General features: G+C 40.0%; 1 protein-coding gene across 2 annotated transcripts; it reads right to left on the bottom strand.

The window, feature by feature from the left end:
• Positions 1 to 6,625: 6,625 nt before the first annotated feature.
• On the bottom strand, positions 6,626 to 23,445 carry GBP4 (guanylate binding protein 4). 2 transcript variants are annotated; one of them, XM_045547575.1, is made up of 11 exons: positions 23,286 to 23,445; positions 18,533 to 18,728; positions 17,925 to 18,052; positions 16,221 to 16,330; positions 15,822 to 16,018; positions 14,183 to 14,428; positions 12,999 to 13,279; positions 11,573 to 11,785; positions 8,302 to 8,404; positions 7,756 to 7,949; positions 6,626 to 6,906 (listed from the first exon to the last, which is right to left on the bottom strand). In XM_045547575.1, exons 2-11 carry the CDS (start codon positions 18,720 to 18,722, stop codon positions 6,685 to 6,687), a joined length of 1,884 nt encoding a protein of 627 aa, XP_045403531.1. In that variant the 5' UTR covers positions 18,723 to 18,728; positions 23,286 to 23,445; the 3' UTR covers positions 6,626 to 6,684. The 2 variants fall into 2 exon arrangements, with proteins under 2 accessions (XP_045403531.1, XP_045403532.1); XM_045547576.1 differs by lacking the exons at positions 17,925 to 18,052; positions 18,533 to 18,728 and having other exon boundaries at positions 23,286 to 23,442.
• Positions 23,446 to 25,718: the final 2,273 nt, after the last annotated feature.

Genomic DNA, 25,718 nt, shown 5'->3' with positions numbered 1-25,718 from the left:
CCCTCAAGCGTCACAAATACTTTTAGTAGGGGTCAAAGTCTGTTTCTGATTCTGGGCAAGGCTGCCAGGGAGGGGCTGAAGTGACCCACTCACCCAGAAAGTCTCCGTGTGGAGGTGGGGCTGTCTGAGGCCCGCAGTCTTGCCGTCTGGAGCAGGCCTTGTTCCTTTCCACCCTCCCCTTGTCCACGGTTTCTCCCAGGCATCTGCCAGCAGGTGGGACCTCAAGCCAGCAGAGCCCCCCTACAACTGTGATGTGTGCAGAAGGTTCCCTGCCCAGGATCCCAGCCTGAGCTGGGGGCATGCCTGCCGCCCCCGCCCCCATGGGAGGAGGGGTTGCCAGCAAGTGCGTCACAGGTGGGACCCATTCTGATCTGCCCCTGCAGGCACCCACACCTCAGTAAACTAATGCACAAATATCCCCATTGTGCCCCTGTGCAATGTGATCAAAAGCTGGGTGTACAGGATCTGGCTTGCAGGCTGGTCCCCCAGGCCGCTGAGATCAATCCCTGTCCAAGCTGGCTCAATGTCCCTCCGCCTCTGGATTTGCCCCACTCTGCTGAAGTCACCGGAAAGCAGCACCAGGAAGGGTCGGTAGGTAGGGAGTTCACAGGCTGAGCACCCCTCAATCCTCTGCAAGGTCCCAAAGGAAAGGTCCAAGTCCCATTCCCTGTGGATGCCTCCGGGTGGTGGCTAAATTGTCTCTCAGCAGCAGTGGGTGGGGGAAGGGATGGGGAGAATAAAGGACTAGGAAGGACTGCACACTGACAGTGTCCAACCCTCTCTCTGAGAGGCAGTCTGCTCAGAATGACCGGACTCTGTGTTCACACAGCTCTCCAGGGACCCACTGGACCCCTATAGCTCCTGCAGTCTGGCTGGAGTTGGGAAATGTCTGTGTGGGGATGAGCAAGACGGACCCTGAGGAATTGTGGCCCCTCCAGGGAGGACAAAGGCACCTGGCGGGTAGAGAAACAATATGGCGCCTACTGACTGGCTCAGGTCTGTGGGTCTGGAGGTGCCCCGAGGGAGCTGGGAGCCTGGTGCCCTGTCCACAAGAAGCTGTCTGCTCACTGGTGGCAGCAAGTCTCTCCAGCAGCTCTGGAGCCCACCAGCAGTCCGAGATGCAAGGGAGGAGATTTTTAACCACTCAACCTATCCTTGTCACTGGTCTCCAAGCCTCTCAGGGCTTAATCCCTGCCGATGCCTTTCTCCTTCCAGTTCCGCAGCCTCTTCCACTGGAGTCTCCTGTAGGTTCAGGCACCCTTCCTTCCAACCCTCATCCAATCTATGTTTGTCTGTGTGTTTGGTTTTTTCTCTTTCATCTAAAATTTCTCCTTCTTTCAGAGATGCTCTGGCTGTGGTGTTTCCCGTCTGCCATCTTGCCTCGTCCAGCTTCGGCTTTTTGTTTGTTTGTTTCTATCTTCTAAAATGAACAGTATTTCTAGCTCATTGATGTAATTAAAGGTTATTTTTATTTTAATACTTTCCTGAGTAGTGTAATTTTTTTCAAATTCTGAAATATGTTATTATCTTGGAAAAAGACATACATGCCAAGAAAGTAATTTTTCACTTGAAAAACAAAAATCACTTATTTTAAGAATCATTTTCTTCTAGGCATTTAGTATTGCTCATTTATCTTTAGATATTTAATAAACAATGACTTTACACAACATCTATGATACATTAGTGTTCATTTCTGTACAGTTATTTATATTAAGGTATGTCAAACAGGAAACGCTATGTGGAATTACTCCTTGGTTGGGACTGAAATGAGAGGCACTTAATATAGATGCATGTGGTGTTCAAAGAGCATGTGAATTGTCCTAATCTGAAATGATCAGTTTACATTTTAGCAATTTAGCACCAGAAGCATTCTTTTCCATATATAAACAAACGTTTTGGGCCAGGCGCAGTGGCTCATGCCGAGGCAGGAGGATCGATCGAGGTCAGGAGTTGAGACCAGCCTGAGCAACAGTGAGGCCCTGTCTCTACTAAAAATAGAAAGAAATTATCTGGCCAACTAAAAATATATATAGAAAAAATTAGCCGGGCATGGTGGCGCATGCCTGTAGTCCCAGCTACTCGGGAGGCTGAGGCAGAAGGATCACTTGAGCCCAGGAATTTGAGGTTGCTGTGAGCTAGGCTGACACCATGGCACTCTAGCCCGGGCAACAGAGAGAAACTCTGCCTCAAAAAATAAAATAAAATAAAATAAAAATATAAACAAACGTTTTGCTGATTGACATAAAGGTGAGGTCATGGGATGTAAATTATGTGATTGCTTAGGAGAAGTGAACAGGTTCCAGTAACTGTTCTTACTTCCTGTTTACTTTTATGAACATGACGTAAGACATGGCACGCCCAGCAGCTCATCACAGACCTGGCATCTCCCACCCCGGGGGGGTTGGAGCTACTGCCCCACTTCCTCACACCAGAGCGGAGCCTGCCCTTGATCTAACTTCAAGAACAGGAAACCTTTCACAGAACTTCTCTGTGTTCACCTGGGGTGAGTCCTTGCTTCACAGACAGGGACCAACCCAGGATGCAGGCACATTGCTTAACTGTTCTTACTTCCTACTTATGTTCAATGTACATGTATGTATGTCTTGATTTAATCTAAGACTGAGGAGGCCAAAGGGCACCATGCAACACTGTCCCCTCAGCCTTCCTGCTATCTTCAGCTATTTCTGGTATTCTTGGAGAGAGATATACTCTAATTTTCTTTGTATTTTTAACAAGTTGACAACCCTAAGTTCTCCTCCAACACTAACGTTTCCTTAAGAAATAAATCCTGTGAGGGCTCTTCAAGCTCAGCCTCACAGTGGCGAACAGAGCACTAGTGAGGCAGGATATAGAAGTCCTTGAGAATGGAGAAAGGATTTTAGAAATGGATAAGGAGGTGACTTCTTACTGTAACTAAATACCATGTGCAACCAAGGATGTGAACCTGCCTTTCTCCAAAATGTTTTAGAAGATGCTGGAAATAGATCTGTTACACTTTCAATAATACACCAGTTATTTATTGATTTTTCTAGAATGTGAGAGGTCTTTTGCCTGGAGCCTTATTTTGGATGTATTATAAACTTTATTTCAACAGATGACAACTTATGCCTGAATATCAAAGTGGGTGGAGAATCATTTTCTTTGCTTTTTTTGTCCGTAAGCTCACTCCTGCTCCCTCCCTAATTTATAAACAGCTATAATTTGGTACATCTTATGTGGTTGAGTGTTTCCTACTCCGATTGGTGGTCATATGTTCGGAATATTTGATGGGGAAGTCGAATTTTCTCTTGCCCCCTCATAAATTGTTCCCAGACCACCTAGATGTGCAGTATTCAGAGCATTCCTCTGCGTGATACCAGTGGACCTTTGTGGACTCAGTTGCGGGACACTTCTCAGTCCATGGTTTGGGTTTGGGAACCTGAGAGACAACTAAGCATTGCTTTGAAACCCTGATAAAAACAGAGCTGTGCTTATAGGACTTTAGGGGGAAGGAAAAAGTAATGAAGTAATCATAGTGCTGCTATCTGATGACTATTTGGACAATGTGCAGATTCTTCTACTCTGGCAGCCTGTGGGTATCATTTTCAGTGAGATTTTGATCCTCATATAAAGAGCGTTGTTTTACCGCAGCAGAAGTGCGGGGAGTTAGCTCCGCTCCCAGCAAAGAGGTTTTTCCTTCCAATCAGGTCTCTCAGGCAGGGGTCATCGCAAAGGATGAAAAAATAGTAGGAAACAGAATAATAATAATAATACACAGAGCCAAAGATATAGTTTATAAAGTAAAGGTTTATGAAAATAGATAAAAGCAGGGTATCCGGATGGGGATATTTCCTCCCGCTAGAAATATCTCCAAAACTTAATATCCACACAGGTATTATATAGGGTAGGTACAGGCTCCCGTTGCCCAGGGCAACGGGATTCACATACTAACAGGCAGTTTGCTTTAGGGTCAAAGTCTTCTAAAAGGCTACTACAGATCCTCTAACTAACTCTAACTAGGGGAACAATGAGTTGTAAAATCTTTTTGGGGCAAACTTCTAAGTTTTCTGATAAGGCTGTTACTTTAGCAAAAAACAGAGACATCTTGGCTCCGGTGATTGTGTTCTTGGAGACAGAGATGATTTCAGAAGTCAACATGAGCTGTGCTTCATGTTAATTACTTTAACCCCATGGCTCCTTCTGAGCCCGGCTTGGGTATTAGCATATCTCTCTGATCAGCTCTCATCTCCAGGGGTCCTTGTCAGCTCCAGCAACCCATGGCTCTAGGAAGAGGCCTGCCTTGTCTTTCAAAACAGTTGAGAACCATAGGCCCAGTTTACAGCTGTCTCTTTGAAGTGCAGCTTTTACTGACCAAGGAGACACCCTCCTGAGACAGCTTTTGAACTAACACATTTCTTTTTTCTTTAAGGCAAAGCCTTATGTGACTTCTGAAATCAAATCTTGTCTCCAGAAATACAGGGGGCATTTCTATGACTCAGTATTCTTAGGCTCAACACAGAAGTAGCCTGAATAGAAGAACTATGGCAGAAATGAGAGTTTTGCATGACTCTGGCACTTTCTTTGTCAGTTTAGGCATAGTAATCGTGCAGGGAGAAATGGTGGTTGGTGACTTCATTTGTGCGTAGTTGTGGGTGAGAAGCTGGAGAAACACAGAGCCCATGGGTTGTCCCGTCCCTCCGAGGGAAAAGGGCAGCAGACTCAGACAATTGCTCGTGTCCTTTCTGATTCAGTGAATCCCTTATGCACTTGTTCCTAATTATGTTCTTTATTTTGAGAGCCCTAGAGACTGGGGGAAATGGTGAGGATGTGGTAAATTTGGCCCCATTGGAGGGCAGCTCATGTATTTAATGAACCCATACTTGGTGTTTATATGGTGGGTTTTGTGTTTGAAACTAAAGAAAAGCTGATGAAGAAGACCAAGCACTGAGATCAAGAGGAGCTAGACAAAAGTAAACTGGCAATTTCAATTTCATGATTATATAAAAAGTTCTGTGGTAGCAGTGACAGTGTGGTGACATGGCTACACAGACAGGGCCACCTCGTGCAGTCTTGGGAAGTCAGAGAATGGGATACCTTAAGCAGCAGTAGTAGTTGGTTGGCAAATAAGGGTACAGGGTGAGGAATCACTGTTGTTTTAAGAAGTCTGCATCCCATGTGCAAAGGCCCACAGGCAAGAGAATGTGCCCAGTTTGTGGAATTACAAGGAGGTCATTCTAGCTACAAGTCTTAAGTACTAGATAGCTGAAAACAATTCCTAAAATGTTGAGTTGAAGAAAATATTTCCTTCCAATTCATCATCTTTTAAATGTGGGGCAGAATTTAGAGATCATTTCCAGTAGACATCCCAGGGGAGTCTGTATCTGAAAATATATTTGGGAATAAACTGTGAAATCCTTATTGAAAGGCCATGATAAAAACAAAATTAGGATGCATGCCTTGTGCTCTTTCTAGTTCCCTGTTCTGATGAGCAGATGTTTCCTGCTGAGCTGATTTACTGTATTTGTAGTAGCAACAGTCATTTTCATCCTGTCATGGGAACTCTCCCATTCATGTACTATTACTTCATTTTTAATTGTAATATTTATATTTATTCATATTTTAATATATAAATAAATTCATACAAAATATTAAAGGCACAGAAGAATATATTATTTAAAGTTATCATTCCTTTCTCACCTTAACTATTCAGGTCCATTACAGTTGTGACCCTGGATACTAGTTTATCTTGTATTTTTCCAGAGAGAGACAATAATATATACACATATTTATTATTTTCTAAATTCAGTGGCAGTATTTATACACATTTCCTGTATCATTATATTTTTACTTATGATACCTCTTGGAGACTTTCTCATATTAGTACAAATAGAGCTTCTCTTTTCATTTTAGTGACTATGGGTTATCACTTAGAAAGTATTTCCTAAGATTTACCTTATCAGTAGCTTCCAGGGGGACTTAAATGCTATTTCCAGTCTTTTGGCATTACAACAATTCTGCAACATATATACTATTAATATTATGTTATGTTAAACTTATGTAAACAAATATATGCACAAATACCTAAATGTGGAATTGCTAAATCAAAGGTATGTGCATTTACATTTTCGACACATAATTCCAACAGTTTGCACTCTCACTGGCCAATATGAGACACTGCCAATTCCCCCAAACCCTTGCCAGCTCAGTGTCCTGTCAAACTGTCCTTTCCTGCCCACCGTAGAGGTGAAACAAGAACCTCGCAGTTTTACTTTGTACATCTTTTATTATTGGTAAAATGAAACATTTTTATTCTCATATTTTTGCCTATTTAAAAAATGTGGTGTCGCTCTCTTCTCATAGATTTGCAAGAGCTAATTATAACTTAAATTATCTCTGTGACTATAATATAAATTGCAAATGTTTTCTTGATCTGACCATTAGCCTTTTTGCTTTACTTAAATCTTTCTATGAATAATTTCACTATCTTCCAACATGTTCTCTTTTCTATAAATTATTAATTCAATCAAAATTAACTTTGATTTTTTGGATGTCAGGTCCTGATATTCTTCATTAATTGCTTTTTATTTTTAAACTTTGTTTGAATGAAACTACTATGACACACATATTTTAAAAATGAGCACCACTGTTAAGCTATTAAAACAAAAGAAACTTTATTTTATAATTTCCTTACCAGGAATACTCAGCCTATCTAATATGTGAGCTGAGATATTTCATCCCTAAACCAACTAGCTTAGCAGGCACAGGGAAGACTGAAATCAACATATTGGCAGCCGTGTCAAGGATCTGTGAAATCACTGAGGGTTTTGCATTGTTGGCTCTTTCAATCTTTTCTTGTAGTCGAGTTATCTCATTACTTAACTCTTCAGATTTCTTTTTAAATCCTTCCTTAAGCAGTTCTTCTTGGACCTACAAAGGGAGAATAATCCACTTTTGCAAAATCCCAATTTGTAAGAGTCATTTTGTACTTGACAATTTTAGCAATTAAGCATGTGTTTATTTCTCTAACATCTTAGAACACTCTTTGATGAGTTTGTTCAAAATTTCCAGATGATCAGGCCTGAGTAGTGGGAACATACACGGTTTATACCTTTGTGAAATTCACTCATTGGGGTGAGAGGAGGAGTTTTGTTTTAGCACAAACAATGCACTTTGGGAGGGAATGTAGGTTTAATTCTAATTAATTCTCTGTTACACTGAGTAAGCAGGGCTATGCTCATCTAACAAATTATGGGAGCTGCTGACCCTGGATAGAACTCTGGTGGTCAATCTCCAGGTTGGGCCAAAGAACGTATGTTACTCTAGTTGTATAGGATGAATCAGGAAGATATGGAAACAAATGAAGCAATTTCATAGCTTTCAGCATCCTCTATTCCATATCAGGCCAAATCTGATACCTTTAGACCAGATGGATCTAATTCAGGTCTCTTTGATGGTTGTGCCAAGAATCCCAAGAACTAGTGGACTAAACCTATTTCACTGGGGCACAGTGAGACCACCCTATATTCACCACACACAGCAGCCAGCACCGTGGGGGTGTCACATGTACTCTCCAAAGGCTAACACTAGAGATGGTGCTCGAGTCTGTAAACTTACAAGCGTCGTTGGGATTGAGAGGTTTGTATTTGAGGTTTTAGTGAAATCTATACTTTTGTGCTTCCTTCTTGAATTATGACTATTCTAAAAATTGTGGAATTCCCTTCTTGAGGAAGCAGAGCTTTTTCCCCTCAAGCATTTTTAGGCTTCATCCAGACTCACCTTCAGCTTGTGCTCCAGCATCTTTTGGTGTTCTCTCAGAAAGTTTTCCCTTTCCCGCTCCATCTTTTCTGTAAGTTGGGCTATGTTTTCTCGGAAGCTTCTCTCTTGAGCCTCCATCATTTGCTGCTGCTCCTTCTGTTTCTGTCTTTGCACCAACATTTCCTTCTCAGCTGCCTCCTTCATAGCCCTCTCCGCTGTTCCACAAACATTTTACAGAGGAAAGAAAATTACAGTCAAGCCTGAGTTCTACCCCCCCTGAACTCAGAGACCAAACTGAGTTTGGAAAAGGTAGGGAGGTGGATGATTGGGACGATCTGAATTCTCCCACTAGCCATGTCAGGAGGAGCATGTTTCAGAATGTGAAGGAAAGACACTGACTGGTTGGATGGGAAACCCCAACTCTCCATGTTGCTTTCAGATTTAGCAGAGCATGTGTTCTCTAGCAGGAGGAAGCTCCTTGTGTCAGGAAAATCTTTCTGTCTGATCAGGCAGAAGACATTACAGGAAGCTACTCACCCCTGGGAGAGCTGAGCCCTGTCCCTGTACCTGCTATTGCCTTCTCTCCAGCAGTGAGGGCTTTGTCTGACTGCAGGATGGATTCCTCTGTAACTGCCTGTAACTGCAGGAAGCTCTGGAGGACCTCGTTTGCCTGAGGAACCAAGAAGAAGCAAAGATCTGTCAGGCAGCAAAGATCTAGTCTTCTGATGAGGAAATTATTGTCCAGTAAAGTCACAAATCTAACCCTGTAATTCTGCATCTGCTTAGGATCCCACAGTGCTTCTTTCCTTCCTTGGCCACAAGAAAAAGTCCAAGCTCTTTGATGAGATGTGAGAATCCTCCACAGCAGCCTCCTTCCCAGCTCTACAGCGTCTCTCCCAGGGCCACTGCCACCACCCACCCCAGTTGCAGACACCAGATTTACTGCTGTTCTGTAAACACTGATTCTCCATTGTTTGAAATATTTTCACATTTTCTTTCTTCTGCGTGGATGCTTCTGCCTGGTTGCTGTGCTGCTCTTTCTTAACTAGCACAGCATCTATCAATACTTCAACTAAGAGCTCCTACCTCAATGCCAGAGAGCTTTCCAGGCTGCCTTCTGAGTTTCTTTCACAGGTTTACTGAGGTATGATTGACAATTAAGAACTGTATACATTTAAGGTATGTAGCATGATGTTTTGATACATGTTTTGATGCATGTATACACTGCGAAGTGATTGCTATAATAAAGCCAAGTAACATATCCATCACCTCATATAGTTACTTTTTTTGTGTGGTGAGAACACTTGAGATCTACTATCTTAGCAAATTTTAAGTATGTAATACATTATTTTAACTAGAGTCACCATGCTATAAATCAGGTGTTCAGAATTTACTTATATTATAAATAAATGTTTGTGACTTTTGACCAATATCTCCCATTCCTTCCTACTTCCCTGGCCCTGGAAACCAACACTGTCCTCTCTATTAATATGACTTTGAGTTTCTTCTTTTAAATTTCACATAAAGGTGAGTCATGTAGTATTTGTCTGTCTGTGTCTCCAGGTTCATTCATGTTGTCACAGTGGCAGGATTTCCTTCTTTTTAAGGCTGAATAATATTTCATTATATTATATAACATATACATCTTTTTCACCTATTTACTGTGGATATATACTTAGGTTGTTTCCATAGCATGGCTATTGTGAATAATGCTGCAATAAATATGAGAATACAGATATTTCTTCAAGATAGTGATTCAATTTCCTTTGGAAATATAGCCACAAGTCTACCAGTAGCTGCTAGGAACAATGAACAAATTCAGTAAAGTTGAAGGAATAATAAATAAATTCAGTAAAGTCGAAGGATAAAAAAATAACATAGAGAAATAGTTGTATCTCTATGTACTAACAAAGAACTATCTGAAAAAATTAAGAAAACAAACATTTACAATAGCATCAAAAAGAGCAAAATACTTAGAAATAAATTTAACCAAGGAGATGAAAGAACTGTAAAGTGAAATCTATAAAATACTGATGAAAGAAATTGAAGAAGGCATAGAATAAATGGAGAGATATCTAATGTGCATGGGTTGGAAGAATTAATATTGTTTAAAATATCCATACTACCCAAAGCCATCTACAGATTTAATGTAATCCCTATGAAAATTCCAATGAGATTTTTCACAAGAAATAAGAAAAACAATTCTAGAATTTGTATAGAACTATAAAAGACCTGAGTAGCCATATCAATCTTGAGCAACAAAAACAAAGCCAGCAGCATATTACCTGATTTCAAAGTCTGCTACAAAGCTATAGTAATAAGTAACATAACAGTGGCATAAAACACACACATAGCCTAGGACCACAGAATAGAAATCCAGGAAATAAACTAACTCACATATGGTCAAATAATTTCTAACAAATGTGCCAAAAATATGCCATGTGGAAATTAGACAGTCTTCAATATATGGTACAGGGAAAACTGAATATCCAAAAGAGTGAATTGGACCCTTATCTTAGATCATACATAAAAATAAACTAAAAATGGATGAAATATTTAAATATATGACCGGAAATCATATAACTCTTAAAAGAAAACACAGAGGAAATCTCCTTGACAATAATCTTGGAAATGATTTTTTGAATTTGTCACTAAAAACACAGGCAACCAAATACAAAAATAAACAAGTGGGACTACGTCAAAGTAAAAGTTTCTACACAGCAAAGGAAATGATCAATGAAATAAAAAGGTAACATACAGAATGGAAGAAAATACTTGCAAAAATATATCTCATAAGGGGCTAATATCTACTGTATGTAGGGAACTCATACAATACAATAGCAAAAAAAAAAAAAAAAAAAAAAGCCCAAGTAACCCAATTAAAAAAGGGGCAAAGAACCTAAATAGACATTTCTCAAAGGAAGATATTTAAATGGCCAACACCTAAGTGAAAACATGTTCAACCTCACTAAGCATCAGGGAAATGGAAATCAAAAGCACAATTAGATATTATCTCACACCTGTTAGAATGACCATAAATGGTCATTATAAATACTCAAAACATAACAATCGTTGGCAAGAATATGGAGAAAAAGAAACCCTTGGGTAGTGTTGGTAGGAATGTAAATTTGTATAGTCACCATGGAGCACAGTACAATGTTTTCTCAAAAAGAAAAGTTCTGAGTGTCTAATGACTGCCAAGTACATAGATCAACCCTATTAGCTCTACCACTTGCTGGCTGTGTCATCTTAGGCATCTTATTAACTTCTCTATGCATTATGTTTCTCAACTGCATGATGTGGAAGACAGTAATACCTAATTTATGTTATTACAAGAATTAAATTGATAATCCAACAAATCACCAAACACTATACCTGGTACAGAAAGAGAATGCTCCATGTATGTGAGCCATTATGTTCATCACCGTCATCATCATCATTATAATCAGCACATACCAGTATGATAAGAGTAATCACAATATAGCCAATTGACTATTAATTTGTCTATCTCGGGTCAGATCATAAGCTTCCTGAAGACAAAGTTGTTTCTTTCATAATGTATCCTCTGTACTTAGCATAAAAATATCTACTCCATTACTTGATAAATAAAAGAAATGTTTCACTTGAATTCCTGATTCTAAATCCTCTATGGGAAGAAATATTTCTGGTTTCTTTGAGAGTGTCTAACTAATGTGAATGTAAAAGCTAAAAATGTAAAGATATTGCTATGTTCTGCTTTCTCTCCACAAATGGTGCTGTGGTCTTAGGTTTTCAGAAGGGGCACAAAGACCCTCTGACTATACTCTGGTGGCCCATCCCCTGTCCCCTTGCTCCTCACCTTAACTCCTTTCCTGGGCACTAGCTCATAGTCCAGTTCAACCTTTTTCTTTGCTTCTAAATAGAGCTTGTGCCCTCCAGGAACAGAGAAAGTTCCTCTGGAAATGCTTTCCATCAGGGGCTCTGAAAGATGCTTAAGCTCAGCCTGGCAATATTTGAGAGATGCCTCTTCATTTCGCAGCAAGAATTCTTCCTTCTTTTTCTCTATGGTTACCTGCCAAGGAAATGTAGGGAAATCCAACAGAGAGAAGATGTTAGAAGGGAAGGTCCAACTGTGATCCTTTTAAAAGAAGAAGTCTCATGGCCTCAGAATGGACTGAGATGTGGTGTAGACCAAGACTCGGAAGACTGATCATTTCTCTGTGTGACCTGTGAAAAGTCACTAATTCCCTTGAGGTTAGGTTCAATGTCTGTAAAATTATGAGGCGATAAGACATAAACTCTATTGTTCTTCTAGTTATAGTATGTTTATCAGGACTCAACAACCAAATATGAGCAATAGAAAGTTGAATTCTTGTTGGAAGTAAAATTGCCTCTGAAGACATAGAATGGTATGGATAAAAATATATACATGGCAAATTAATTTCCTAGTAATGAGTTAAATGTATTCTGAACAGAGTACAAACCCTCTGTGTATTCTTTTAATGAAGTTTTGAATACATGAGGATTTAGGAAAAAGAATTTATTTTGTTTTTACTTGTAAATTACAATCCAGCTGGGTTTTATCATTAGGAATTAAGAGAATTTTGTCTCTTTAGGGTCAGTCCCAGACAGACTGAAAGACACTTTCAGTAAATGTGCCTATGCTAACCAGAATTACGATATCACATAGGATTTCTCACCCGTTGGTTTTCACACCCTGCGGAGTTCCTGAGCCTGTGAATATGACAGATATAATCCTGTGATTAGATCATGTTATGTAGCACAGGTTGAAGTTAAGAACTGGAGAACATCTTATTGCGCATTACCCAATCACTTGAGCCCTTTAAAAGCAGTTTTCTCTAGCTGGTGTGAGAAGAGGGAATCAGAAAGATTAGAAACGGAAACTCTGATGCATCATCACTGGCTGGAACATGGAGAGCGTTTCTCCAGAGCCTCCATATACAAAAAGTAAGGCCATTTGACACCTTGTTTTCAGCTTGTGGTACCCTAAGTAAAGCGGCCAGCCGCCCTGATAAGGACTTTTGACATGCAGAACTATGAGCCAATAATGTGTGCTGTTTTCAGTTGCTAAACTCATGGTAATCTGTTTAGCAGCAATAGAAAAAAAAGTGACGTTTAGAGAAAGCGTGATCGGCAGCACATAAAGCCCTTTCATTCACAGGAATACCTCCACACGGTAAGGAGACGAAACATGGGGTCACAGAGATGGACTTTAGGCATCATTCAGAAGGGCTGAAATCAGGAAGGAAAAATACGAAAAGTACCACGAGCTGTCTGTGGAACTCCCGCTCATCATCCTTGAAGGAGCGCTCCAGGAAGACCGCAATGGCGTCCCTCTCACAGGCCGCGTGCACGTCCAGCAGCTCCTGCAGCGTGTCCGCGGGGAGCCGCGCTCGCTGCGCCATCTGCTGGCCGTAGTGGTCGGCCGCCCTCTGCACAGCCGCTGAGTTCTCCAGCTGGGCCAGGGTCGTCACCGCGTTCTCCACGCAAGGCACTGCTCCACTGTTGATGGCATCCACGTAGGTCACCACTAGGGTCCCCAGCCCTGAATGTTAGAGAATAAATAGAAAGTTCTACTCCCTATCTTTTTTAAGATTTAAGAATCAGCATTCTAAAAATCACAAAAATTTTATTTCCATTTTCTCCTCCTCGCCCTCTTCTTCCTTTTTCGTCTTGCTTTATGAATCCAACTCTTTATAGCAACATTATTGATTTTCCTATTCATTCTTTCTTCTTTGGCTCTTGAATTCACCCCTTATGAAATTAAATTACTCATTGCAAAATACATGTTTTAGAGTTTCTTGGAAAAAATACTTTCCCAGCTAAATAAAATATATATGAGTTTATTATACAGCTAAAATATATTACATAATGTATGAGTCCTAGTTCCAAATGAGAATGCAAGTCCCCTTATAAAAAATATCATGAGGAATTTGAAGACAGTAACATAGACTTTTGAAACAAGGTTGGGGCCATCTCAGCATGGGGTCTGGGTGAATGGCACAGGTCACATGTCCATGAAACCACGCTGTACTTAAGACAATATTTAAATTTGTTTCTCAAACTCTCAGTGAGCTTGTGTGGGACTCACGACATGCTATTTACTTTCTGACTGATGTAAATGTATAAAATGTCTTGTATATTTTCACTGAGAAACATTCATCCTGTATGACTTTTCTCTATCATGCAGATTTCTCTCCTAAAGGACAGCAGTTTGTACTTATGTCATCCATGTATTAATTTCATGAGATATATTAGGCCTCAATAAATCCTCACATGATGAAAGTTTAATTAAGAAATAAGCATTTGTATGTGTAGCATGAACATCTGCTTCTCCACATTCTTATTCAGAAATAAACAAAATTATTGATAAAACTGCGGAAGCATCACAGCTTCATCTCACACACTGGAGCACAGAAAGACATGCTTTGGGTATAAAGAGACTCACGGTTCCCGGTGACAATGATTCCCTCCCTCAGGGTCTTGGTCTTTGCATGGGTGAAGATGTAAGAACAGAAATTTTCTGATTGCACCCGGAAATTGCATTCCAGTTGGTCTTCTGGCACTTCTTCGATACGGCATAAATTTTTTGCGTTACTTGTCGGCCGCTCAAAGACAAAGCACTTCCGTTTTGGAAAGAAACGCCTGATACACTCTCTAGGCATGTTGGAATTGTGGATTCGGGGATTCTTGCCTGTGGAATTGTAAAAAGAGTGCTCACTGACGAGACAGCCTGTAGGGAAGGGCCAGTGCTGAGGACTTTTCCAAGGATGACTGCATCAGTGCAGTTCCCCTGCCTTGTAAATCTTCTTTATCCAATCATACAAAGCAGCTTTATGCTAATCCACCCAAGGCACGGAAACCCATTTTTGTACAGGGTGAGAATCAAGAAAGTACTTCTGGAGAGCAAAGGGAGGCATACATGGCAAATGAAGAAATTTATGATTGGTTTTCTCAGCCCTTGTATGGAGGCCAGGAGATTGACTGTTTATCAAATGTTTCTGAGCGGTTAACCACAAACATTGTCGTAAATACTTTTCTGGTATTACAGTCACACGTCAGAAATGAAATGTGGGCTCTAAAACAAAGTAAGCTATAAATAAGGGTAAGATGGTGCTGGAAATAAGTTCATGAGGAGGACATATGATACCCACGTCAGAAAAGAAAAATGGTTCAAAATCGGAGCCAAATTTATAAACACTATAACTATGTTTAGAGATTCCTTTAGCAGAAAATTCCAGAGTAAAGTTAATCTAAATGGAATTTGGAGACTTCACCACTTTTCTATGTCAGTATATATTAGATTTGACATTGTCCTCCAGAGGGATTCTGTGGCATAGATCATCTTTTCAAAATAAAGGTTTGTGGAAAAGATGAATAAGTGAATGAACAGAAGTTGTCATTGATCCAGTTGTCATCAGTTCCCCACTCCACTAAATATAATCCATGTAATAACTCTATGATAGATTGACAACATATTGCTTAAGGCTGTAGAATGAAGAAGGTGATGTTGTGGAAAAGGTAAAACGCAGGATTTGATGGTCTTACTGGAAACACATATCAGTGTTGTTTTCTTTATTCCTGAATCATTTAGTGTATAGATCTTTTCTCTGAAGATATAACTACCAAGGCTGGTAAAATATACACAGTGAAATATATTTTCAAAATTATGTCATTTGATTTCTTATGATTCTGGGTTTACTAACTTCCAATCAGATGAGGTAATTTTCTCTACCTTAAATAAGAGTAGCCTTTAAACTTAATAAGTGACACAAATATATGAGTCTTAGGAAGTAATAGCTATGATTGTAATGATGAAGTTTTTCTTTCATGGTACTGATTGGTCTGAAATCATTTGATAGAACATTAAGTCCTAAATTTCCTCAGTGAATTTAAATGCCAGCTTCTGGACATTTTCAAGTAATAATGACCATGAAAATCACAGCCACCTGTCCATCCCCAATCACCATTATCATGGGCCTCACTTCAGTCTCCTATAAACATTTATGTAAGGCACTGAATGACTGGGTTTATTCGATCTCACCCCCCTACTGAACTTTCCTCGCACCCAGGCCATGATCTGGTACCTGGAATCAGCTTCAAGGCATTCTCTAGGTACTCATCTTCTGTGATGGTATGTTCATTTAACTTCAGCTCCAAGGTGAAATCCCGTACAGTCCAAACAAAGTCTGGAAAAAAACTTACAAACTCGGTAGCATTCTCTACTTTGTCAGGTGCTGGGCAGGATTTTGCCCTGATTAGCTCTGTTAGTTCAGTGACGTAGCTGAAATCTTAGCTAAGGAATGAGAAGCACCCTACACAATAATTTCCAGATTGCACTTAGAAACAAATTTTAAACATTGCCTTTTTCCCTGTGTCCATTCTTACTCAGTGAGGATAACTGGGTCCCAGCAAAGAAGACACAAGGTCAGTTTCTATTCTGCTAAACTCAATAAAACATTGACATTCACTTTTTGGAAGGATACTGCAGCTGCTCCAGGGCCTGGTGGTTGATGGTGTTCATGCTGTTGTAGACAAAGGTGCTACTCAGAAGCACAGCCAGGGCAAAGATCCAGCAGTCATTCTTGGGGTCACCCTAAAATGCACGTTTGAGCAAAGGACTTTGGAGTTTATTCTTCATTCATTCATTTGGCTGTTCTTTCACTATTCAGCTGTACCATAGTTGAATAGTAGGGTAAATAACATAAATTTTGAAGGCATTGCTACATTCAAACCTCATTTTTGTTATTTACATTGAGCCCTCTCAGGGCATCACTTCATTTACCTATTAACAGAGATTAATGACATTGTTAATGTGCATAAAATATTTAATAAAGTGTCTAGAACATAGTAGGTGTCCAGTAATAAATGGGCAATTATTTCATTGCAATTTTTTCTCAATCATTACTATATTAAGGACACAAATGCTATTTAATTAAGTTCAACAACTCTTTAATTAGGCATCTGACAAAATGACAGACCCTGCATTTGATTTTTTTGATACAAAGTTCCATATAACAATCCCTACCCTCAAGAAATTGACTTTCTGGAGCAGTAGATAAACATGAGAACATACAAATGCAGCCAAAACAGTAATGTCTTCCAAGAGTAAAACCCAAAGTTATAAATTAAAAATAAATGTTGGGGGGGGCAGGCCAGAAATGTGAATAATTACTCCCTGAATTCAGAGTAAGAAGTGATTATATTAGATTCAGATATGATGGCAGTAGGTTGAAAATGCCTGAGCTTTAAAGAACTGATAGAATGTGGACTTGCAAAACTGCAGGGATCAAGCAGGTAGAATGACCAACAGAAGCCAAGTCAGCGTGGTTAGAGCATGGTCATATAAACGTACTACAGAATTATCTTATTGACTGAAGCAGTAGCTATACATGCCAGAGCAGAAGAGGAGGCTGGAAGCAAGATTCATGGCAAGACAAGAAAGGCCTATAAACAGATTTAGACACTATCCAAATCATACTCCCAGTTCTACAGTCAGCCAGTAGTTCTGTTGCCATCAGTTTATATTTTGATATGTTTTGGTCTCTTGACAAATGCAATTAGATATTAAATAGAAAGCAGATGTTTTATGTAAACTTCAAGACAAGAAGATAACTGAGAATGTTAAAACCAAATTTTTTTTTTTTTTTTTTTTGAGACAGTCTTGCTCTGTCACCCTGGCTAGAGTGCCATGGCATCAGCCTGGCTCACAGCAACCTCAAACTCCTGGGCTCAGGCGATCCTCCTGCCTCAGCCTCCCGAGCAGCTGGGACTATAGGCATGCGCCACCATGCCTGGCTAATTTTTTTCTATATATATTTTTAGATGTCCATATAACTTCTTTGTATTTTTAGTAGAGACGGGGTCTTGCTCTTGCTCAGGCTGGTCTCGAACTCCTGACCTCGAGTGATCCACCCACCTCGGCCTCCCAGAGTGCTAGGATTACAGGCGTGAGCCACCTCGCCCGGCCCCGAAATTTTAAATTCAGAGTTTCTAATTCTGTGCTTCCTTCTGTCCTCCCACCATTTAAATCTATTAAATATATTAAAATAAAATTAAATACAAACATAAATAAATAAGACAAGGATTTTACAACCAGTGAATTATCTTCAATATTTAAAAAGCAAGTTTAAAACTCCAAGAAAAAACATAAGAGGATCACCATGAGCAGAGAAGATTCTCTGCCTCACCTTCTCCACATCACCCAGGCCCTCGGTGTCTAGAAGGACCAGGGTGTGGTCTGGCTTGGTGGGGTGGGGCACACACCACATCCAGATACCTTTGGTTTCAGATCTCACTGTGGAGCCCAGAGGGAAGCCTAAAGGAAAGAGGAGAGACAACAAACAATAACAGCAGACAGACCAGGATGCCAAGGGTTACATTGTATATGAAATATACAAGGATCCTTCTGTCTGCTCATCTGTTTTTCAAAACAGGATATATTAAACTACACTTGTGTGCTATTTGAAATGACCATGTACCTTGAGCTAAAGTGGTGTAGGATAAGAAAAGGAATAATTGCTGCAGCTGAGCTCCTGAGCAGGTGAGAGTGGATGGAATTGAGAAGATCAGTAGAGTGGATCTTTTGATAGGACTGGGATAATTATTGACTATTGGACAAAAAAGTCAGATTTTATAGTTATATTGGGATTGAGATTGTAAATTTGATGGAGAGAATTAGATGTTTTCTTCACTGGGAGAGTCATGCTCTTCTTTAAGATAACCCTAGAGGAGGTATGATCTGCCTGTGTTATCACTGGTTCCAAGCAAATGGCTCCTGCCCCAAGACCACACTCACCTTGTCTTCGTCCTGCAAGACGATTCATGAGATAGGATTTTCCTGTACGATATAGCCCTACAATGGCCACCACTACTACAGGCTGAGAAATCTTGTTCAGAATCTGTAATGCTCTTGGATTCACCATCATCTGCTCTTTCTGGTTTTCCACTAGACAAATGGGGGCAATCATGGTGGATTCAGATGCCATGGTAACCTGAAAACCCAGAAACACCACTCAGTAGAAAGCAAGAGCTCGAAGTCATCCGTAATGTTTACCCAAAGCACATGCTTATCAACTTTCTGCTTGTAGAAGGTTATATCAATTTCTTATGTTTCGTATGCTTCTTAAGGAAACATCTCATGATTCTTACAAAAACCCTAAAATAGCCTTGCCAAGAGGATGATAAAATGAATAGAATGAGAAAAGCAAAAAGGTGATGACAGAGCCCCAAGAATATGAAAATTTGGGGGCAAATAGAGGCAGAATGTGATACGAAGGAAATGAGGAGTTGTCAGAAAAGGTTTTGGCATTCCAGAAGAATTTGTTCTCTCATTAATTTAGGAAATATTATTGAATAGCTACCCTGTGCTGGACACAGGTCTATGTGCTCAGTGTCAAGCCAGGAACAAAATTGTTACAAATTCCTGCCTATTGGAGCTCTATTCTAGTGGGGGGACAGATAATAAATAAAGCAAATAAGAAAAAAAAATTATATATTTATACTAGATGACGGTATTTCTCAGGAGATAATAGCATGGAATGGGGATGGAGAGTGTTGGAAATTGAATTTACATAAAGGGTAGTTAGTTAGAGAAGGCCTCCCTAAGAAAGAGACAAAGTGAAGATGATCATTGATTGACCTTGATCAGGACAGACTTAGTGAATTGGTGAAGCAGAAGCAGGCTGGACAGAGGAATGATCATGAAAAAAGGAAGACAAGATAACATAACTTTCAAAACACAACAGGATAGATTTTTAGAGTAACTCTCTAGACAAACATATGGTCTAGAATTTATTTTTTTTTAGCTCAAGGTGAAAGATAGGTCTTATTTATAGCCTGACAGGGAAAAGATCCAGTAGCCAGGGTTTGTTAGGGTCTTCCCAGATGTGACAGGGTCCCACATCTTGTCAAGGCTTTTCTTCAAATGTTTTCTTCATAATGAGTGAGGCTCTGCAAGAACTCAAGAGACAGAAAGCAGTGACAGAGCACTGACTGTTGCTGTATGTTCTCAAAGACAATGCTCAGCAATATTCTCATGTACCCTTCCTTTATTAGCTGTGTGACCCTTGGATAGATTATTAATTTCTCTCTGCCTCAGTTTTATCTTCCGTAAAATGGAAATACTCATAGTAAAAATCTATTGATCATTAGGAGTATTAAATATCTCATTATAATGCTCTTAAAATCATGCCTGGTATGTAGTATATCCTCTATAGGCATTGTATAAAAATAGAGTGTCTGAGAAGCCAAGCAGGGTAATTTTTAAATGAAGCTGAGGGGTTGCTTTGGGCAGAAACAGTGATGCTGCTCTCCAGGGTGCAAGCAAGTGCAGGGCATAGCCCAGGAGGAGGATGAATAGGCAGGAGCTGACCCAGTGGGAAGTGCTGGCAGGAGGCCACGAACACAGGATGAATCAGGCAAGGGGAACCGAGAGCTGTCCTAGGATGTCACAGCACAGTTCTGGAGTCAGGCTTCTGGGGTTCGAACCCTAGGGTTCAGATCACCTGTTACCTTGAAAAATGGAATTTACCTCTGTAAACTAGATTTTCTTATCAATGTTATAGGTAAGCAATAATAAGTGCCTGATTCATTACTGTAATGCTGATAAAAAGTAAACTATCAAGAAATAATTATTTTAAATTTTCAAGATTAATATACCATTTCTAGAGTGAGTAGGCAGGCAGTGTGGTTTTTTTTCTTGAAGAGACAGGATCTCACTCAGTTGCCTAGGGCTAGAGAGTGCAGTGGTGTCATCATAGCTTACTGAGCTTACTGCAACCTCCATCTCCTGGATTCAAGCCATCTGCCTGCCTCAGCCTGAGTAGCTGGGACTACAGGCAAATGCCACCATGCCCAGCTAAATTTTCTATTTTTTTGTAGAGACAGGGTCTTGCTATGTTACTCAACCTGGTCTTGAACTCCTGGCCTCAAGCAATCTTCTGCCTCAGCCTCCCAAAGTGCTAGAATTAGAGGTATGAGCCAGGACATCCGGTGGCAATGTGTTAATATGTATTAGTATGTTCTGTGAGGTGCAAATTACCAAGAAATAAAAAATATCTAAAATCTCCTTGTCAGCAAAATCATCACTTTGTTTCTTACCAGACTTCCTCTATAGAAGTTCACTTCTTTTTCTGTAGGTGCTGAGGAGCAAGACTGGAGGAGTGAAACATGAGCCTTTCACTGGTATGTACTTAACAGGAAGAATCATACAGCATATATCTTATATTGAGTGTTTTAAAAGCTTTGTGTAGAAATAGATGAATTTACAGCATCATGTTTGTTTGTGTAATGCAAAGCATAGTGAGATATCCAAGCCAGGAAGCTTTTAAATCCAAAACAAACTAGTAGAAAAAGACAGCTTAATTAGTTGTGGGTAGACAATCAACAGTTTTAAATAAAAAGTTACTGTCCACGAAGACTTCTGGAGTTAGGGTTAGAAATGCCTCAGCCTGGGCTCAGGCCTGTCGTCCCAGCACTTTGGGAGGCTGAGGCTGGAGTATCCCTTGAAACTAGGAGTTGGAAACCAGCCTGGGCAACATAGCTAGACCTGTCTTTGCAAAAAGTATAAAATAAAATTAGCTAGGTAGGGTGGCAGGCGCCTGTAGTCCTATCCTAGCTAGTCAGTAGGCTCAGGCAGGAGGATGCTTGAGTCCAGGAGTTGGAGGCTGCAGGGAGTTGGAGGCTGCAGTGAGCTATAATCGCGCCACTGCACTCCAGTCTAGGTGACAAGGAAAGTCCCTGTCTCTCGAAAAATGAAAAAAAGCCTAGAACTCTGTTTTTTCAACCAGTACAACACATTTTTCTGATGCAGTTCTTCTTGCGTGGACTAGGCATTAAAAACAATCTAGGCAAAGAATTTATGAAGAAGACCCCAAAGGCAATCACAGCAACAACAAAAATAAATAAATGGGACCTGATTAAATTAAAAAGCTTCTGCACAGCCAAAGAAACAGTCATGAGAGCAAACAGATAACCTACAGAATGGGAAAAAATTTTCACATGCTACACATCCGATAAAGGACTGATAACTAGAATCTATTTAGAACTCAGGAAAATCAGCAAGAAAAAAATCAAACAACCCTATCAAAAAGTGGGAAAAGGACATGAATAGAAATTTTTCAAAAGAAGACAGAAGAATGGCCAACAAACATAAGAAAAAATGCTCAACATCTCTAATCATCAGGGAAATGCAAATCAAAACCACAACGAGATATCACTTAACTCCAGTGAGAATGGCCTTTATCAAAAAGTCCCATAACAATAAATGTTGGCGTGGATGTGGAGAGACAGGAACACTCATACACTGCTGGTGGGATTGTAAACTAGTGCAACTTCTATGGAAAGTAATATGGAGGTACCTTAAACAGATTCAAGTAGACCTACCATTCGATCCAGCAATCCCATTATTGGGCATCTATCCAAAAGAACAAAAGTCATTCTATAAAAAAGACATCTGCACCTGAATGTTTATAGCAGCACAATTCATAATCGCAAAGATGTGGAAACAACCCAAGTGCCTGTCAATACATGAGTGGATTAATAAAATGTGGTATATGTATACCATGGAGTACTACTCAGCTATAAGAAATAGTGGTGATATACAATCTCTTATGTTCTCCTGGATAGAGTTGGAACCTATTCTACTCTTCTTGGGAAGTTTCCCAAGAATGGAAAAAGAAGCACCACATGTACTCACTATCAAATTGGTTTCCCTGATCATCACCTAAGTGCACATTTGGGAATAACACCAATTGGGTGTCGGGCAGATGGGGGGGGGGATGGGTGTATACCTACATAATGAGTGCGATGCGCACTGTCTGGGGAATGGACACGCTTGAAGCTCTGACTCGGGGGGTTGGGGGGAAAGGGCAATATACGTAACCTAAACTTTTGTACCCCCATAATATGCTGAAATTAAAACAAAGCATGATAAACAAACAAGATTAGACCCTAAAGTTAAACAGCTGATTAGTGAGAGTGAGACTGAAATTCCATATAATGACGTTTTGTAGCATCTTTGTAATGTTAAATGTAGCTAATAGAAAAGTGATCAACAAACTTTCAAGGATTTAAATTGCCCGTAGCAAGGATCTTTTCTCTGTTTCTCCAATGTCTGGCAGCGGGCAGCCAGGAAACGTCTGAGAAAGGAAGAGGGGGAAAGCAACCCCACAGCAGCGCCTCTGCGAGGGGCCGGATAGTGGTCCCTCTCCCCGTGGGAGGAAGGACTTCAGCCCTCCTTTCGGTAGCACAGGGGCTCTTTGCTGCAGCCCTGGGGGGATGCTCCGAGGAGGAGCGGCTTCCGCTGGGGACATGGTGCGCGCGGTGTTGGCTCGCAGCCACCTCTGAACCAAGCTGAGATTCTGAGCCACCTGGAGCAAAGCGGGAGCCGCACAGAATCTAACCTCCGGCGCGGTCCTCCAGCTGCCTCTGTCACCTGCCAGTGTGGAGTCCCCCCAGCCTCCCCGCGTGGAGTCTGCGCTTGGGAATTCGATGTTGTTTGTTTGTTAACCCAAATGTGCAGGAAAGGCAAAGCTTAGGTGCGGCCTTACCTGGTGCTGGCGCTGCAACCGCAGGACAAGTCCTCAGCCGTCCTTGCTCACCCCTTCAGCTCTCCTGAGTCTGAGTCTGCCGCCTCAGGATCCCAGCTGCTCTTAGAAACCGAAAGCCACGCAGGATATTGCAGACACCCAAGTAAGGGCTGGAATGCAGAGAACCGAAATTGAAAGGAAAAGCGCTTTCTCGGAAGTGAATTGTTGGGGTTTTTTTTTCTGTTTTCCTAAGGCAAGAGACCAGAAGTGGGAGAAAATTGCTGGTTCCTCAACATCAGACTTCTGAAACCCAGGCTTGTCCCTCTTCCACCCTTGGCTTAGGTTTCCTTAGCCCCCAAAACGAATATAGAGCACAAGATGTGAATGTAAACAAAGTAAATGTAGATTCAGAGTGTTTCAACAGCCTGTCCATCAGGGTAATTTTGTCAGGAAAAAAGTTTGGGTTTTCGCTTGTTTTTAACTTGTTTACTTGCTCGTTTCTCATCTCTTTTTTTAAGTTCCTTTTTCATTAACTGTAAAATTACATATGTGTGTTTGTTTATGTATGTGCGTATAAATGTATGTATCCCCTAAAATTGTAGTCCAGAGGTGCAATTATAGTCCAGAGGTGGCAAGTAAACACTTCCTCTCTTTCAAAAAACAGTCATCTCATTGAAACTGGACTTTTTGGAGGGCAGCAGGATTATTGGACTATTCAAAGCATAATTCATAATTAAGAGTCTTACCCAGGCTACCAAAAAACTGGCTCAGTTCCTAAGATCACTAGTCAGTTTGTGAACAGAAGTTCAGAAAACTTCTACCCAAAACAATGGGTAATGTGTCCCCAGTTTTACCTGTCTACCCTCTAAATCTTCCTATTAGTTTAAATATGTCTAATTAAACATTTGAGAATTTTTAAGTCCAAAATTTTAGGCATTTTTCCTTTAAAAGGTAAAATTACTCGTGCTCATTTTAAGACAAAACTTGAAATTTATTTCCTGTGATATTGAAAGTGAAAATAAAGTTAATCTAATTTGAAATAAGACCAATAATAATAAGTCAGCTGCTTTTTCTTCTGACCATTTTAATGTACATTTTTATATCAGGAAGCCCCTTTCTCAAACAAAAAGTAAAAAAGGAAAGTGATGATTGAATCATGGTAAATATTGTGTATGAACCAACTGAATTCCACCAGATTCCATCCAGGCACCCCTTTTCAAATATTCTAATGATAATGACACTAGATAGTCATGAAAATGTTAATCAAGAAGAAATTTAATTCACAGTGCATGCTTTATATACATATATATTTTGATTACACTTATGAGAAGACATATATAGCAACATGTCTATGTTACATAGGTAAAAGCCTAGAAGTATTCACCCTACCACCACCCCAAAAAATTAATACTTCTAGCTCAAGTGATTTTTCAGAATTTTTATCTGTATTATATGAATCTTTAATGAGTCTGTTTTTTATGATCACAGACATACACACACATACACATAACAATGAAATTTTATTTTGATAAAGGGAATCCATTTAGTTCAATATTTAAAAAATATTTTCCATTCGAGACTAGCCTGAGCAAGAGCGAGACTCCGTCTCTACTCAAAATAGAAAGAAATTATATGGACAGCTAAAAATATATATAGAAAAAATTAGCCGGGCGTGGTGGTGCATGCCTGTAGTCCCAGCTACTTGGGAGGCTGAGGCAGGAGGATCGCTTGAGCCCAGGAATTTGAGGTTGCTGTGAGCTAGGCTGACGCCACGGGACTCTAGCCCAGGCAACAGAGTGAAACTCTGTCTCAAAAAAAAAAAAAAAAAAATATTTTCAATGTCTCAGGTTTTGTAATTCTTATTTATACATTTGTTGAATAAGTATTATATCTAATAATCAAGGTCTATATACTTTTATATCTGTGCTTTAACTTGTCATTTATTTATAAGGTGAATCACAGAAAAAACGTTTGAAATGAGGGTGTTTTATTGGTTCACTGGTTTTGGAAAGAAACTAGAGGAAATAATAGAGTTGCAAATGTCTTTATCCCATTGAGTTAGTCAAGAAGACGGGAAGTTAGGACATTATTAGGTCACAATGGGGCATGTGATTACATTATCCCTGTGTAATTACTTTAAAATAGTTCATAATAATAATCAATGTTTTGTTTGGGTGTGAGACTGTGTGTGTGTGTTCACACTTGCCCACCTGTGTATACAAATTAATTTCAATCTCCATTCTAGAAGTGATGATAAGCATATGAATGGCCCAGTCTGGAATGATCTTCTCCAGAAGGAGGCATTTTTTTAAGCCTCAACACCAAATTCTTGCCAACTGGCCTAAGGGATAGTAGATTTAGTATTATCAATGTTGTTTAACAGAGGTAATTAATTGAAAAAATAAGCAACACCCTTGCATGAAGAAGTATCTGTTTGGGCTTCTATAAAAAAAT

This window comes from Lemur catta, chromosome 3, assembly GCF_020740605.2.
Source record: "Lemur catta isolate mLemCat1 chromosome 3, mLemCat1.pri, whole genome shotgun sequence".
NCBI classification, from domain to species: Eukaryota; Metazoa; Chordata; class Mammalia; order Primates; family Lemuridae; genus Lemur; species Lemur catta.
Note: the sequence above shows the minus strand (reverse complement) of the source record. Positions and strands in the feature narration are given on the sequence as shown.